General features: G+C 49.8%; 1 protein-coding gene across 1 annotated transcript in view; it reads right to left on the bottom strand.

Moving 5' to 3' along the window:
• Positions 1-17,394, bottom strand: part of LOC124721162 (acetyl-CoA acetyltransferase, cytosolic-like) — a 91,510-nt gene that overhangs the window by 16,210 nt on the left and 57,906 nt on the right. The window contains exon 6 of the mRNA XM_047245991.1: positions 15,296-15,481. Within this exon, the coding sequence (XP_047101947.1) occupies positions 15,296-15,481 (186 nt within the window). The remainder of the gene's footprint in view (positions 1-15,295; positions 15,482-17,394) is intronic.

Below are 17,394 nucleotides of genomic sequence, written 5' to 3'. Positions count from 1 at the left end.
AGCCTGGAGCCAAGGTGGAGTCGGGCTCTCACCCTCTCTGAAGGTGGTAGGGAGGGCAAAATCCAATTGTCGAAGCAGGCGACAAAAGCGGACTCCAGGGGGCAGCAGGGCAGACACATACAACCCATACTGACGGTCGAGAGAATCGGCGAAGAAGGACTGATAAGAGGGGTGGTCGGGCACTGACGACAGCCGGCAGGCATACCGACAAAGCAGTACGTCGCGCCGGTAGGTCAATGGTAATTCGGCAGCTTCAGCATAAAGACTCTCGACGGGACTAGTGTAGAAGGCTCCGGTCGCAAGACGTAACCCCCTATGGTGGATGGAGTTGAGACGGCGTAAGAGGGATGGCCAAGCAGACGAATAGACGAGGCTCCCATAATCCAGCTTCGATCGGACTATGGACCAATACAAGCGAAGCAGGACAGAGCGATCCGCTCCCCAAGATGAACCACTAAGAACTCTGAGGACATTAAGGGAACGTGTACAACGGGCAGCCAAATAAGAGACGTGAAGAGACCAACGAAGTTTTCTGTCCAGTGTGAGCCCTAGAAACTTAGTTGTTTCCACGATGGGAGAACAACAGGACCAAGAAGTAAGGATGACAGAAGGAACGCTTTATATCACCAAAAGTTGATACAAACCGTCTTCTCTTCAGAAAACCGGAAGCCATTTGCCACACTCCATGAGTATAGGCTGTCTAGACAACGCTGAAGGCAGCACTCCAGGAGGCATGTTCTCTGGGCACTGCAGTAGATCGCGAAGTCATCGACAAAAAGAGAGCCTGAGACATTAGGTGGAATGCAATCCATAATAGGATTGATCGCTATGGCAAAAAGGGCTACGCTCAAGACGGAGCCCTGAGGCACTCCGTTCTCCTGGAGGAAGATGTCGGACAAGGCGGAACCCACACGTACCCTAAACTTTCGGTCTGTTAAAAAGGAATCAATAAAAAGGGGCAGGCGACCGTGTAGACCCCACCTGTGCATAGTGCGGAGGACACCTCCTCTCCAACAGGTATCATAAGCCTTCTCCAAATCGAAGAACACGGCTACCGTTTGGCGCTTTCGCAAAAAGTTGTTCATGATGAATGTCGACAAGGTCACAAGGTGGTCAACAGCGGAGCGGGTGGCGACGAAAGCAGCATTGAACATTGGTAAGTAGCCGTCGAGATTCAAGAATCCAAACTAACCGAGCGTTAACCATGCGCTCCATCACCTTACAGACACAGCTTGTAAGAGAAATGGGGCGGTAACTAGAAGGAAGGTGTCTATCCTTGCCGGGTTTGGGTATAGGAACAACGACGGCGTCACGCCAACACATGGGGACTTGACCTTCGGTCCAGACGCGATTGTAGGTACGAAGAAGGAAGCTTTTGCCTGCCGGAGAAAGGTGTGCCAGCATCTGAACGTGAATGGCATCTGGCACCGGAGCAGAGGACCGGGACAGTGCAAGTGCACGTTCGAGTTCCGCATAGTAAAGGGGGCATTATAATTTTCCAGATTCAGCGAATGGAAGGAAGGTCGCCGAGCCTCTTCTGCCTCTTTCCTGGGAAGGAAGGCAGGGTGGTAATGGGCGGAGCTTGAAACCTCCGCGAAAAAGCGGCCGAAGGCGTTGGAGACATCCACAGGATCAACAAGGACCTCATTACCTGAAGTCAGGCCAGGTACCGAGGAGTGGGCCTTAATGCCCGACAGCCGGCGTAGGCCACCCCAGACGACAGAAGAGGGAGTAAACCTGTTAAAGGAGCTGGTGAAAGAGGCTCAACAAGCTTTTTGCTGTCTTTGATGACTCTGCGGCATTGCGCTCGGAGTCGTTTGTATCCAATACAATTCGCCAATGTAGGATGGCGGCGAAAGGTGTGTAAAGCACGTCGTCGAGCACAGATAGCGTCTCTACAAGCCTCATTCCACCAGGGGACGGAAACGCGACGTGAAGAAGAGGTAGTACGAGGAATGGAACGTTCGGCAGCATTGATGATAACAGCCATGAGGTATTCGACCTGACTGTCACAACTGAGAAAATCGGGGTCCGGAAAGTTTGCCAGGGAGGAGTAAAGTGCCCAGTCAGCTTTCGTTATGTTCCAGCTCGAAGGACGTGGGGATGGGGTGTGGTGTAGGAGACGAACGACACAGGGGAAGTGGTCGCTCGAATAGGTGTCAGAAAGGACATACCACTCGAACCGACGGGCAAGAGTGGTAGAACAGATCGAGAGGTCCAAGTGGGAGTAGGTATGAGTGGAGTCCGAGAGGAAAGTCGGGGCGCCAGTATTGAGGCAGACAAGATTGAGATGGTTGAAGACATCCGCCAAGAGGGAGCCTCTCTGACAGGATGCAGGAGAGCCCCAAAGGGGATGATGAGCATTGAAGTCGCCAAACAATAAAAACGGTGGAGGAAGATGAACAATCAGGTGCATCATGTCAGCCCGACTAACTGCGGATGACGATGGAGTGTAGACAGTACAAACAGAAAAAGTAAAGGCAGAAAGAGTAATACGGACAGCTATTGCTTGGAGTGGGGTGGTCAATGGGATGGGATGGTAATAGACATCGTCCCGAACGAGCAACATGACCCCACCATGAGCTGGAATACCGTCCGCACGGGTGAGGTCAGACCGCTTCGAGGTTTAGTGGGTAAAAGCAATACGGTCAGTTGGGCGCAACTTGGTTTCCTGGAGACCAAGGACGAGCGGACAGTGCAGGCGGAGGAGCAGTTGTAATTCCTCCCGATTAGATCGAACACCTCTGATGTTCCAATGTAACAAAGCCATCGCTAGTCAGAAAAAAGGGGGGAACGAAACGGGGGAAAAGCTAGTCACCTCGACGGCCGCGGAGGGCCAGGTTTCGAGGGAACAATGCTACAACCGGTGGGAGGCGGATCCTGTTCCATTGAGTCGTCGCCAGCTGCGGCCGCTTTCCCGGGTTGCGTAGGAGGGGCAGCATCATTCGCCGACGAGAGGCCAGCTGAGCGCCTGGCAGCAGAGCGTCCCGGCGAAACTGAGGACAGCCGGGAGCAGCGACTCGCGGATGAAGCGTCAGACGAAACGCGGGGATGGTGGGCTGGACCCGAAGAAGGTCCTCACGCGCGGGGTCCGTTTTGGAACGCCGGACCTCGGAAGCGGGGGTCCGGAACGTTTCCCCGATGGACGCCTGAGAAGAGGATCGCTTCTCAGGTGGAGGAGGGGGAGGAGGGGGAGGAGGGGGAGGAGGGGGAGGAGGGGGAGGAGGGGGAGGAGGGGGAGGAGGGGGAGGAGGGGGAGGAGGGGGAGGAGGGGGAGGAGGATTTGGAAGGGAGGGATTTGGGAGGCGGAGGCATAGACCCCGGATGGGGTGAGGAGGTGGAGGGGGGGGGGGGGGACAGGATAGGGGTGAGGATACAGTGGAAGGAGTGGACACGACTGAGGCAAACGAAGTTGTCAACGTCACGGGATGGAGGCGGTCATACTTCTTCCTGGCCTCAGAATAAGAGAGACGATCCAAAGTTTTTAATTCTTGTATCTTCTTCTCCTTCTGATACGTGGGGCAGTCTAAAGATGTAGGCGAGTGGATGCCAGGACAATTGACGCACCGAGGTGGTGGGGTGCATGTATGTTCCTCACGAAGAGGACGTCCACAATCGCCACAAAGGGGCTCAGCCTCACACCGTGACGACATGTGCCCAAAGCGCAAACACCGAAAGCAGCGCATAGGAGGCGGGACGTAAGGTCGCACGTCGCACCGGTAGCACATCACCTTTACCTTCTCCGGGAGAACGTCCCCCTCTAAGGCGAGGATAAAGGCTCCGGTGTCGATGCGACGGTCTTTGGGGCCGCACTGAACTCGCCGGACGAAATGCACGCCTCGGCGCTCCAGGTTGGCCCTGAGCTCCTCATCAGATTGCAGCAGGAGGTCCCGATGAAAAATAACCCCCTGCATCCTATTCAGTGCCAGATGCGGGACAATGGACACTGGGATGTCCCCTAGTCAATCGCACGCCTGGAGTGCCGCTGACTGTGTGGCGGAGGCGGTCTTTATAAGAACAGACCCCGAACGCATTTTACTGAGAGCTTCGATTTCCCCGAAGATGTCCTTGATGTGCTGGACAAAGAACATGGGCTTGGAGGTGGCGAACGTCCCCCATCGGTCCGAGAACAGACTAAATAACGGGGGAAGTACTTCGCCCCAAGCCGGCAGGCCTGTCCTTCCTCCCAGGGAGTGGCCAAGGGGGAAAGGGCAGGAGAACCAGAACCAGAGACAGTACCTTTCTTTTTAAAAGACTCGGCCGCAGAGCGACCTGATACATGTTGACGTTTCATCTGCGAAACGTCCGCCCCGATACCACCCACTCCGACCAGGGGCTCTCCACACGGGCGCCACCCAGCCTCAGCAAGGGCCACCTGGCCGGATGACCGTTGCCGGGAGTCCTGATGCCCCAAGGAGACGGGCATCTACTCCTTGGCCGACGTGGGGAGGGTGCAGCTCAGGTATCGGCAGTACGATCCCTGTGTTGTCAGGGGGCTACAACCTAGAGGGTACATGATGACCCCACCACAACGGGCTAGCTACTGTGCTGGATTTCGGGTGCCATAGAAAGTCCATCATGATCGTAGGTGCAGATGGGGACGCACTATGGGCGGAACGTGTGCAACCCATCAGGCGTTTAGGCCCAATTGGAGGAATAGTGGGTGTGGTTACAACGCCGTTACAATGCTGAGTGCCAAGGTCTTAGTGCACTGAGGACCAGTGATACACCACGTAAGGCGTCCTTCCCCAAAAGGCTCGTACTTCTGTAGAATTTTGAAAAATGGAGGTCAAACCCCAAGGGGGACCTACTACTAGGAGGCCGAAACGGTTCAAACTCCTTTTAGTCGCCTCTTACGACAGGCAGGAATACCTCGGGTCTATTCTTACCCCGGACCCGCAGGGGGGATGCAGAGGCCTGTCGGATGGCACCTTGGAGCTGGTACTCAGCAGATGCTACCGAGTGGGAGCTGCACCAGATGCAAAAATTGTTGACATACAATGCCAGGGTAACCACAGGCCCAACAGAGGTTACAAGCCCATTGATATCTATGAGGAAGAGTGTGACACTTAACACAGAACTCTGTGAAACACTGTTCTCCTGAATCCAAGGGGTGCTGAGTTAATTTTTTTTTTTTTTTGTTTTAGGGCGCTAAACTGCTATGGTCATTAGCGCCCGGTCCGTGACTTAGGAAACAGTAAAAACCGAAAATGGAAACCAGCAGAAATGGGAACGAAACTCAAAAAATTGGAGAAACTAAAAGCAGAAGGAAGGCTTAAAAATCCACTACAGAAAGGGGTTGGTTGTCCCCAAAAAAAGCTTCAAATGACTGACGTCATTTCACTGGTACTAATAAACTCGAGAACGCGATCGGCCGAGCGCGTGTCATCTGCTAAAATGGACGATAAATCAGGCGACAGCTGTAGACGGGCGCGTAACGGAGTAAAATAGGGGCACTCAATTAAAAGGTGTCTTACCGTCCACAGCTGAGAGCAGTGGGGACAGAGTGGGGGAGGATCGCTGTTTAAAAGATGTTGATGGCTAAAAAGACAGTGCCCTATCCAGAGTCTAGTTAAAATTACCTCCTCCTGACGACGCGTTCGGGAGGAAGAGGTCCAAGCACAAGGAAGAGCTTTCACGTCCCGCAATTTATTATGGGGAAGTGTCGACCAATACATAACACACAAAACGCTCCGTAGATCGGTGAAGGGAATCGATTGAACAGCTGGCCGAAGAAGAGAGACTGTAGTCTTGGCCGCTATATCGGCTGCCTCATTTCCACAGATACCAACGTGTCCTGGGAGCCAGAGGAATGCCACCGAGGCGCCCCCCAGGTGGAGCAAGCGCAGACAGTCCTGAATCCGGTGGACCAGAGGGTGGACAGGGTAAAGAGCTTGGAGACTGAGGAGAGAGCTGAGAGAATCTGAGCAGATAATATACTGTATCCGCTGAGGGCGGCAGATGTAGTGGACAGCCTGGAGAACAGCGTAAAGCTCCGCAGTATAAACCGAACACTGGTCGGGAAGCCGAAATTGATTTGGGGTGTCGCCAACAATATAGGCACTCCCTACACCTAATGATGTTTTCGAGCCATCAGTGTAAATAAATGTGGCTTCCTTCATTTGTGCACATAGAGCAGCAAATGCCCGACGATAAACAAGTGAAGGGGTACCATCCTTGAGAAATTGACAAAGGTCACGGAGCAGGCAGATCCGGGGACGGAGCCAAGGCGGTGCTGTACCCCAAGTTGTCAAGAAGGTTTTAGGAAAGCGAAAGGAAAGAGAATGGAGAAGTTGACGGAAGCGAACTCCCGGTGGTAGTAGGGAGGATGGGCGGCCTGCGTACCCTACATCAAAGGAGGCGTCAAAAAAAACGTCATGGGCTGGATTAGCAGGCATGGAACACAGAAGGCTAGCATAACAACTAAGAAGGACTGCTCACCGATTGGACAGCAGAGGTTCAGCAGTCTCAGCATAAAGGCTTTCCACAGGGCTGGTGTAAAAAGCTCCAGACACTAAACGTAATCCAAGGTGGTTGATAGAGTCGAGACGACGAAGAATAGACGGCCGAGCAGAGGAGTGAACTATGCTTCCATTGTCCAATTTCGAGCGCACTAAGGCGCGATAGAGACGGAGAAGGACCACTCGGTCCGCTCCCCAGGAGGTGCCATTCAGGACACGGAGGGTGTTGAGGGACCGCAGACAGCAAGCCGAAAGATAGGAAACGTGGGAGGACCAGCACAGTTTTCTGTCAAACATAAGACCCAAGAATTTAGCGACATCCGAAAATGGAAGGTTGACAGGTCATAGATGTAAGGAGGATGGAAGAAACTCCTTACGTTGCCAAAAATTAACACAAACGGTCTTACTGGGAGAAAAACGGAAGCCGGTTTCGATGCTCCAAGAGTAGAGGGGATCGAGACATCCTTGAAGACGTTGTTCAAGAAGGCTGGTCCATTGAGAGCTGTAGTAGATCGCAAAATCGTCCACAAAGAGGGAGCCCGAGACATCAGGAAGGAGACAATTCATAATTGGATTTACGGCAATGGCAAACAGTACAACACTTAGCACGGAGCCCTGGGGTACCCCGTTTTCTTGGGAGAAAGTACGGGAGAGAGTAGTGTTCACCCGCACTCGAAATGTGCGCTCTGCCATAAATTGGCGAAGAAAAAGGGGCAGCCGACCTCGAAAGCCCCAAGAGAACAGTGTGCGGAGGATGCCTGTCCTCCAACAGGTATCGTATGCTCTCTTCAGATCAAAAAATATTGCTACTGTTTGGCGTTTCCGGAGAAAATTGTTCATGATGTAAGTGGAGAGAGTAACAAGATGGTCAACTGCAGAACGATGCTTTCGGAAACCGCATTGGGCAGGTGTTAAAAGACTGCGGGACTCCAGCCACCAAGCTAAACGGCAATTCACCATATGCTCCAAAACCTTACATACACTACTCGTGACAGAAATGGGGCGATAGCTAGAGGGGAGATGTTTGTCCTTTCCAGGTTCCGGAACAGGAACGACGATAGCTTCCCGCCATCGTCTGGGAAAAGTACTGTCGGTCGAAATTCGATTATAAATGCGAAGGAGGTAACGCAGACTATGGGTTGATAAATGCAGCAACATTTGGATGTGGATACCATCCAGTCCCGGGGGCGGAGGAGTGAGAAGAATAGAGTGCATGTTGGAGTTCCCGCATGGAGAAAACAGTATTATAGCTTTCGCGATTTTGAGAGAAGAAAGCAAGAGTTTTCACTTCCGCTGCACGTTTCTTCAGGAGAAACGCTGGCGGATAATTTGAAGAGCTCGAAATCGCAGCAAAGTGTTTACCCAAGGAGTTAGAAATTGCGACAGGGTCCACTAACGTATCACGCGCGACAGGGAGCCCAGAGACCGGGGAGAAACTAGGCGCGCCAGATAACCGTCGAATTCGACTCCAAACTTCTGAGGAGGGAGTGAAGTTGTTAAATGAGCTAGTAAAGAATTTCCAGCTTGCCTTCTTGCTATCACGGATGATGTGACGGCATCGCGCACGGAACTGCTTATAGCGGATACAGTTGGCCAAAGTAGGATGGTGGCGGAAAACGCGAAGAGCACATCGCCGCTCACGTATTGCGTCACGGCATGCCTCGTTCCACCAAGGAACTGGGGGGCGCCGGGGCAATTCGGAGGTGCGTGGTATTGAACGTTCCGCAGCTGGAAGAATAACGTCGGTAAGATGTGTGACCTCATCGTCGGCGCTCGGAAAGTGACAGTCATCGAATGTCGCTAGAGATGAAAAAAGTGTCCAATCTGCTTGGGCAAACTTCCAGTGTCTCGGGTGCATATATGGCAGTTGAGGCTGCAGTCTAAGGACACATGGAAAGTGGTCACTCGAGTGTGTATCATCAAGGGCGAACCATTCGAAGCGCTGAGCTAGCGGAACGGTACCGACCGAAAGGTCCAAATGAGAGAAATTTGTCGTGGAGGCAGACAAAAATGTAGGAACCCCAGTGTTGAGGCAAACTAGATCTGCTTGATGGAAGACGTCTAGCAATAGTGAGCCATGTGGACAAGGATGTGGAGATCCCCAAAGCGGGTGGTGGGCATTGAAGTCCCCAACCAGCAAATAGGGGGGTGGAAGCTGACCAAGAAGATGAAGGAGATCAGCTCGTGCCATTGGTGTGGACGATGGAATGTATACAGTACAAAGAGAAAAGGTATATCCAGAAAGGGAAAGACGGACAGCCACAGCTTGGAAGGAAGTGTTTAAGTGGATTGGGTGATAATGGAGAGTATCATGGAGAAGAATCATGAGTCCCCCGTGGGCTGGAGTGCCTTCAACAGAGGGGAGATCAAATCGGACGGACTGAAAATGGGGGAGAACAAAGCGGTCATGGGGACACAGCTTTGTTTCCTGAAGACAGAAGATGACCGGCGAGTAGGATCGTAAGAGGATCGACAATTCGTCCCGATTGGCTCGAATGCCGTGGATATTCCAGTGGATAATGGACATAGGGTGAACAGAAAAGGGAGGAATGTGACCAAGGTTGCCGTCAACTCAACGACTGCTCAGAGCTTGCGACCGACAGCATGGAATGGCATTCAGCCGAAGGCAGAAGATCCTGATCCATAGGTTGTTCAGGAGCAGCTCCTGCCACCAGCGATCGGCCGGTTGATCGGCCGCCAGCAGCGCGCCTCGGCGACACAGAAGACGGCCGAGGGCGATTTTCGCCAGGTGGTGCTGTAGATGGGACATGCCTTGGCGGAGAAGGAGATGAACTGGGTTTCTTATTAGCCTTCTTGGAAATATGATGTTTAGATGAAGGAGGAACCGATGGTTGTGAAGTTGGGGTACGTAAAAAATCTTCACGAGTATGCTCTTTTTTCGAAGTCTTGGTGTCTGACTTTTGGGCTCGAGATTTAGCAGAACCCGATGAAGGGTGTGCCATAGAGTGGGCAGGCGAAAGTGGTGAGGTTGAACGGGCGATCTTTGCGCTGGCCGATCTGACGACCGTGGTACTAAAGGTGAGGTCGCAAGTCTGCGTGGCCGCCTCCTTTGTTGGCTGAGGAGAAGCAAGGACAGTGCTGTATTTTCCTGTCTGAGGCACGGTGGGCTGTCGACTGGCGAATAATTTTCGAGCAGCAAAGGTCGACACCTTTTCCTTCACTCTGATTTCCTGGATGAGCTTTCCGTCTTTAAAAATGGGGCAATCTCGAGAGGAAGCAGCGTGGTCACCCATACAGTTGATGCAGCAAGGGGATGGAGGTGGACAAGCACCCTCATGGGCATCCTTGCCACACGTAACACATTTGGCCGGATTGGAACAGGACTGGCTGGTGTGATTGAACCACTGACACCGATTGCAACGCGTAGGGTTTGGGACGTAAGGGCGAACGGAAATTATCTCATAGCCTGCTTTGATTTTCGATGGGAGTTGAACTTTGTCAAATGTCAAGAAGACAGTGCGGGTTGGAATGATGTTCGTGTCAACCTTTTTCATAACTCTATGAACAGCCGTTACGCCCTGATCAGACAGGTAGTGCTGAATTTCTTCGTCAGACAATCCATCGAGGGAGCATGTATAAACAACTCCACGCAAGGAATTTAAAGTGTGGTGCGGTTCAACCCGGACAGGGAAGGTGTGGAGTACGCAGCAATTTTTGTGCCTGGAGGGCACTGACTGTTTCTAACAACAAGGTGCCATTCCGTAATCTGGAACAAGACTTTACAGCACCTGCAATTGCATCGACACCTTTCTGAATAATGAAAGGGTTGACCGTGGAGAAGTCGTGACCTTCATCAGACCGAGAAACAACAAGGAACTGTGGCAACGATGGAAGAACTGTCTGTGGCTGAGACTCAGTGAACTTACGCTTGTCAGCAGACATAGTGGAAGGTGAGGAAACCATTGCGGAAGAATCCCCCATGATTACCGGCGTCTCCGATGGCGTGCTCCTCCCTTGTGGGGGGCCTCTCTGAGGGCATTCCCGCCTTCGGTGATTGTTCACACCTCAGGTCACACCTCCCGACAAACGGACAGAGGGACCAATCGGCACTTTCGGAAGGTATCAGCTCGGGTAATCACACCTCCCTGGGCCTGGCCGTTACCAGGGGGTACGTACGTGTCCTACCTGTCTACCTGGGGCGGGGAATTACGCGTTACCCCATCACCGGCTATGCATGGAAATGCATGGGTTGGCCTTCAGACACGCACAGGGAGGAAAAAAGAGAAAGGGAAAGGAAAGAAGAGGGGTCTCAAACGCCACAGCAGAGAAAAGGGCAAAGAGAAGAGGTAAGGAAAAGAGAAGGACAGAGGAAGGATGAAGACTTGCAAGCGGAGAAAGCAAAGAATTTGTAACAGATTCGAGCGTCCGTCTCCAGACATAGGCACAAACCATACTCCCAGAGGGGGAGAAAGGGAAGGAAAAAGCCAGAGGTGAGGGGGGGGGGGGGCGGCAAAGATGGGGGATGGGGAAGGATGCGGAAAGGGAAGATATGCAGTCCGGAAAGGAAGGAGGGCCACATTAGCTCGGGGTCCCGTGCTCGCTACGCACGTATCCACAAAAGAGTTGTGGACCCCCTGGGGGGGCTGAGTTAAGTGCCAACTCACTCTGAAGAGCTGGCAGGATAAAAACTCACAGAAAAAAAAATCAGAAGGGGGTCACAAAAGCCCCAGTCATGGAGGGTACCTAAAATGTGATGGCATCAAGTCATGTCATATGCCTTATGTAGGTCAAAGAAGACTGTGACAAGGTGCCAGCAGTTAGTAAAAGCCTGTCAGATTGTTGTTTACAATTTGAGTTAATGGTCAGTTGGAGATCAATTTTCCCAGAAGCCACATTAATACGCTGACATAAGGCCCCCAATTCAAGTACCCAACATAATCGGAGGCTACCCATCCTCTCAAAGCACTTTGTCAGGCTAATCAGGCAATAGTTGTCAAGAGATGTTGGGTTCTTCCAATGGTTAAGGATGGGGATAACTATACTGCCTCACCATTGTGGAGGGAAAGCACCTGTGGGCCAAATGCAGTTGAAGATCATGAGTAAATGTTGCCTCTGGGTAACATCCAAGTGTAGGATCATCTGGTTGTGGATGGAATACGGACCTGGGCCATGTCATGTGAAGATGTAAGAGCCTGTAAGATTTCCCATTTAGTGAAGGGTTGATTATAAGATCCAAGATGGTGGCAGCTGAAAGAGGGCGGGGGAGGGGGGGTCTGTTCAACTCGGCATTTCTGCTGAAGAAAGGTAGCGGGATAGGAAGAAGATGATGATACTGTCGCAAACTGTGTCACAAAGTGTTCTGCAAGGACCAGTGGATCAGTGCACAGAGCACCTTGGAGGATAAAACCCTGGGCAGTTGAATGTCGCTGATGGCTCAGAAGGCTACAGAGCTTGGACCAAACCTGTGAGGAAGAGGCATACGTCCCCCAGTGAGGAAACAGTGCTCCCAGTATTCCTTTTTACTCTGCTTAATATGGTAACGAGCCATAGCATGGAGACACTTAGAAGTGAGGAGGTTGGTCTGTGAAGGGTGTAGTTTAAATCACTGCTGTGCCCGTCAGCGGTCCTGGACAGCAACTGTTAACAGCCTTGGTCCACACCACAGTACTGGTCAATGATGAGGGGGACCTGTGGATAAGGGGACAGCACTGCCAGCACCTTAAGAATAGTGGCCGAGACACCCTGCATGACAGCATCAATACAATTCGAAGTGCACAGCAGACATGCATAAAGGCCAACTGGCCTTGCAGAATGCCCACCATGAGGGTCTGTCTGCCTGGCAGTGGCAGGCGAACAACAGAATTACTGGAAAATGGTCACTGTCACAAATATCATCATTGGGTGACCAATGCAGGGAAGCCAAGAGATCATGGGAAGAGGTAGTGAGATCGATAGCAGTGAAGGTGTCATGAGTGCCACTGAAGTGGATAGGGGAACTGTCATTGAGGACACACAAGTCAACTTCTGTAATACGTTGTTCACTTACGAGGACCCTACCCATTGAAGTGGCATTCCCCTACAGAGGGTTGTGTGCATTGAAGTCCCTGAGGAGCAGAAACGGGGGCGGGAGTTGTTGTACTAAGGTAGACAGTTCAACATAAGGAAGTAGCCTACCTGGAGGGAGGTAGACATTGCAAACTGTGATTGCCGGAGTCATTTACACTCTAACCAATATTGCTTCCGCATTGGTACAAAGGCGAATCTGAAGTGCAGACCCCTCCAGATGCTATCCCGGAGCTGGCATGAATCCAACAGAACGCCAGATAACCATGAAACATTGGAAAGTGGCCATCATGGAAGTGCGTTTCTTGAAGAACAAGACAGAATGCAGAATACAAGGAAACAAGACTCTGTATTTCTGGTAGGTGATGATAGAATCTGTTGCAATTCCACTGGATTATTGTGTGGTCTGAGTCCAAGCTAGACATAAAGAAACTGAGGAGGAGGTCATGTCATTCGGTCAGTGGTTGTCACTGAGAAGGATGGGGTGACATCCATGAATAAGAGGTCAGACTCAGATTGCGATGAGAGAGATGACACCTCCAGGGGCACTGCGGGGGTCTTGTCGTGGGACTACTACTTCATCTCTTTCAGAGGTGGAGACGGGCAGTGAACAGAAGGAGTACAGGGCTCTGCATGACCCGGAACTATAAGAGAGTCGGGAACCTTGGGGAGCACAGATAGTGCTGCTTGTGACAGAGTAGTGGTAGTAGGCTTCAAGCCTGAGACATGCCGCAGAGAGGGTCGGGGGGGGGGGGGGGGGCATCACTGGCAGGTGCCAAAGAAGAGGGGGCACTTCTTTGGCTGGGGTGAGGGAGTGGCTACCGGAGGGAAGGTCATGGGAACTGCAAAGGAGGGGGATGGGGGTGAGGTAAGGAAGAGGTAGGAGTGAGAAAGGATGTAACAGAGGCAAAAGTTGAAGAAAGTGACGCCAGATGGAGTGTTTCATATTTTTGACAAGCCTAAGCTAGGCAATCTGGCGAGCGAGGGAGTGGCGGTCACAATTGACACACACAGGTGGTGGAACACAGGGGCTACCCTCATAGAGTGCGTGTCCATCGTCACCATACAGAGGGTTCGCCGTACAGTAAGACATATGACCAAAACACAAGCACCGAAAGCACCTCATGGGTGGTGGGACGTAAGGTTTCACATCACATCTGTAGTACATAACCTTGACCTCCTCTGGGAGGGAATCCCCTCTAAAGCCGGAATGAAGGTGCTGGTATTGGCGCAGTTGTCTTTGTGACCCTTCTGCACACATCAAACAAAATGAATGCCGCATCACTCCAGATTAATCCTGGAGTCCCTCATAAGTTTGGAGGATGAGGTAACTATGAAAAATCACTGCCTGGGCCATACCCAGAGATTTGTGAGTAGTAATATACGCTGGGAGATTGCCAAGATAATCACAAGCATGAAGAACTGCAGATTGGGTGGCAGTAGAAGCTTTGATCAACAGGGAGCCTGACTGCGTGTTATTGAGAGACTCCACTTCACTAAACTTGTCCTCTATCCTCTCCACAAAAAACAATGGCTTTGAGGCAGTGAATGTGTACTCATCCATCCTAGTAAAGACAAGGTAGTGGGTAAAGTGTTTCATCACCAAATGGCGAGCCTGGCCCTCCTCCCACAGTGTAGCCAGGGAATGGAAGGCTGCTTGGTCAAGTGAAGCAGCATTCAATGATCCTTCACCATTTGAAGAGACGGCCGTTTGAGAATGGTCAGATTTTTGCAGCTTGATACGCTTCATGTGCCAAGCATTTGCCCTGATACCACCCACTCCGATCAGGGGCTCTCGATGTGTGCCACCCACCCACAGCAAGGACCACCTAGCATGGCAGCTGTTGCTGGGAGTTCCAATGCTCCAGTAAGACAAGCAAACACTCCTTGGCATCCATGGGGAGGGAACAGCTCAGGTATCAGTAACGTGATCCCTGTGTTGCCAGCGGGCTCAACCAGATGGGTACATAACAGCCTCACCACACAGACTGCCTGCACCACACCCCAGACACTAGAGAGAGGGTTCTTCCCCAAATGGCTCACACTAAATACAGAAAATTTAGAAGTGGAGATCAAATACCAAGGGTGCACCAAAATACCAAAAAGGATGAAAGAGAACAGGCAAGAGGAACAAAATTGCAAGGAATACAGTGAGCCAGGTGGATAACCAGGTCAAAATAAATCAGAACACCAGGAGAGGAGGAGGAGGGGGCAACGGGGATGGAGTGACGATAGGGAGGGAGGGGCAGGATGAAGGAAATGAAGCTAGGGAAGGAAGAACGGGCTGCAATAGCTCAGGGGCCCAAGGGCGCCATGCACAGACTAACAAAATAACCAGGAGCCCCTGGGGTAAGGAGGTGGGGGGGGGGGGGGGATTCCACCTTAAAATTAACAGCAATTAATAACAGGGTGCTTGTGAACATTAACATGCAACTTTATTTTTCATTTGCGAAAGGATGGCTGAACAATGTCAAGCAGAGAGAAAAGTAATTTGGTTTTCAAGCAAACCATCACTTTATCTCTACTGAATATCCAGACACAGCAATGACAAACTTAAAATAACCAAACATACACCCATTCAACACAACAATTATCCCACGTTCACAGCAAACAATACCCTGTACTATAACATGGAAATACTGACACATTCACATGTTACACATTAGAGGCATAGCAAGCTGCAGCATAATGAATGTGTTAGGTAAGAAAGGAGGGAGGGAGGGGGAGAGCACAATTGGAAAATAATATCTAACTGATCACATATTCTAAAGATAAGAATAGGTAAAACCTCAATGCACTGCACTACTTACCAGTGCAGTTATAGCTGGTACAGGACCCATACCCATATACTGTGGGTCAAGACCACCTTGCGACCATCCAATGATTTTAGCCATAGGCTTGATACCTTTCTCCAAAGCAAGTTTGCTGGACATCAGTACTAATGCTGCAGCACCATCATTTAAACCTGATGCATTTCCAGCTGTGATAGTACCATTCTGTAATAAGAACAATATACCAGACCAATTAATTACATTATTCTAATTAGAAATTAGTACATTTTTTATAGTCATTTCTGTTTAAGATACTACAATAATGAGAAGAGAAAGATAGAGTTAGACAGAGAGAGAGAATTAATATCTAATGAAGAGCTAAGGTTTAAAAAATTAGTGTGTGACTTTCTGATAAGGTTTTTTCATCAACTTGTCTAATATCTATTCTGTCTATTGGGGATGGATATATATTGGACACCTTTTGCAACAACATTCGCATTTTGTTCTGCAAATTAGTAATATCATTGGTTTGGTTTTTGACGTTCACATCCATCTCATCTAAAACATGTTTACTACCGAGTAATGCAATTTTACACCTTTCTGGTTTATTTTATTGTGTGTCAAGCCACTTCCAGTTGGAACTGTTGCATGTCTTCACTTTTTATAAAATGCTCTCCATCTAGAGTTTTCTTGAGTGGCCTGAGTACATGAAAGTCACAAGGTGATGGGTCTGGGCTATAGAGCCAACGCTGAAAAGCTGTTCAATACCTATCAGCTAAAGTTTGTTGCATTAATTGCTGTGCTGCAGAGTTTAGCATAAGCTTTGAGCAGCAACACACATACTGTTAGTCTGTTGTGTTGATCAAATTAGTATGCAGCTCAAACATAGTGGAAACCACAGTAGTATGCAAAATTAATTCTTTGAAATTCATGGAGCAAACTTACTAACACAATACCTTTGGAGTCACAGAAAATATGTTGCCATAACTCTATATGCAATATCCACATTCTGGCTATCACTTTAACACCTGATAGCACAAGAAGTGGCAATGGCTGAAATTGTAATTGCTCCCTATGCTAAGCTGATCAAATTACATAGTGCACAATACTGCTTGTAAAACGATGGGGTACTTGTAACAAAGAGTGTAACTGATGGAGCCACACCTTATTGACACACAGCATGAAGCATGCATCCTCTAAAAATAGAACACAAGAAAAAAGCTTCATGTCATTCCTAGGACTTCAGACATGGAAAAGACACTGAAGTCATGTGGTATAGCCAAGCACAGGGGAGAAAAAAAAACTGAATATTGGGGCACTTAGTATAGTGCCTTCGTAGTTTGGTTTTGTAGTTGACTATTTGATGAGTAACTGCATAATGGCAAGTTTGAGATCAAATCCCACTTTCAACAGTTATTTTTTATTTTGCTGTGTCAATTCATTTAACCAACAAAAAAAAATCAGAAATTAAAAGAACAGACTGTTTACAGTTCTTAATAAGAGGATTTCAGCCCTCAAAATGGTACCACATGTAGTTCCTCTACTGCTTTATATTCAGTCCAAAAGCCTCCTACAGTCACGACTACGTGTATCCTGCTAGAAAGGGAGTCCATGAGGTGTGTAATAAATCTCTCTCATTCTACCACCTGCCATCATGCAGTTGATCATCTGACTCGATTACACCACCCAACTATGAAGTCATTATACTAAGAGCTCCAATACTCATGTATGTATTGCTGGTTTCCATGCGTGACATCTCGTGGTCTTAAGTGCCTTTTCCATGTCTCAAATACTAGGAATTATATGGCACAGATTTTCTTGTGTTCTTCCAGGGGTTGTGTGCTTCATGCTGATTGTCCATAATATAACTCTCTTAATTACAAGTCCAGTACTTATATGAGCAGTGCTGTAAATTCTGTAATGTGACTGCTTTCTCTGCAACAAAGGCTTTGCATAACGTAACAAACAATTCAAATTTTTGGCACGTGGTCCATTTTAGCTCCGGCCATACGTTTTCAAAGGGGGCTGAAGTCTGGTGCAGTAGGAGAAAGAGAAATCTTCTCCCATTCTGCAAACCCCTCCTGCAACATAGCTAACATGTATTCAACAATGATCCTTCAGAATACAGTTGTCATGCT

This window comes from Schistocerca piceifrons, chromosome X, assembly GCF_021461385.2.
Source record: "Schistocerca piceifrons isolate TAMUIC-IGC-003096 chromosome X, iqSchPice1.1, whole genome shotgun sequence".
Classification (NCBI taxonomy): domain Eukaryota; kingdom Metazoa; phylum Arthropoda; class Insecta; order Orthoptera; family Acrididae; genus Schistocerca; species Schistocerca piceifrons.
This window is presented reverse-complemented; position numbering and strand designations above follow the sequence as displayed.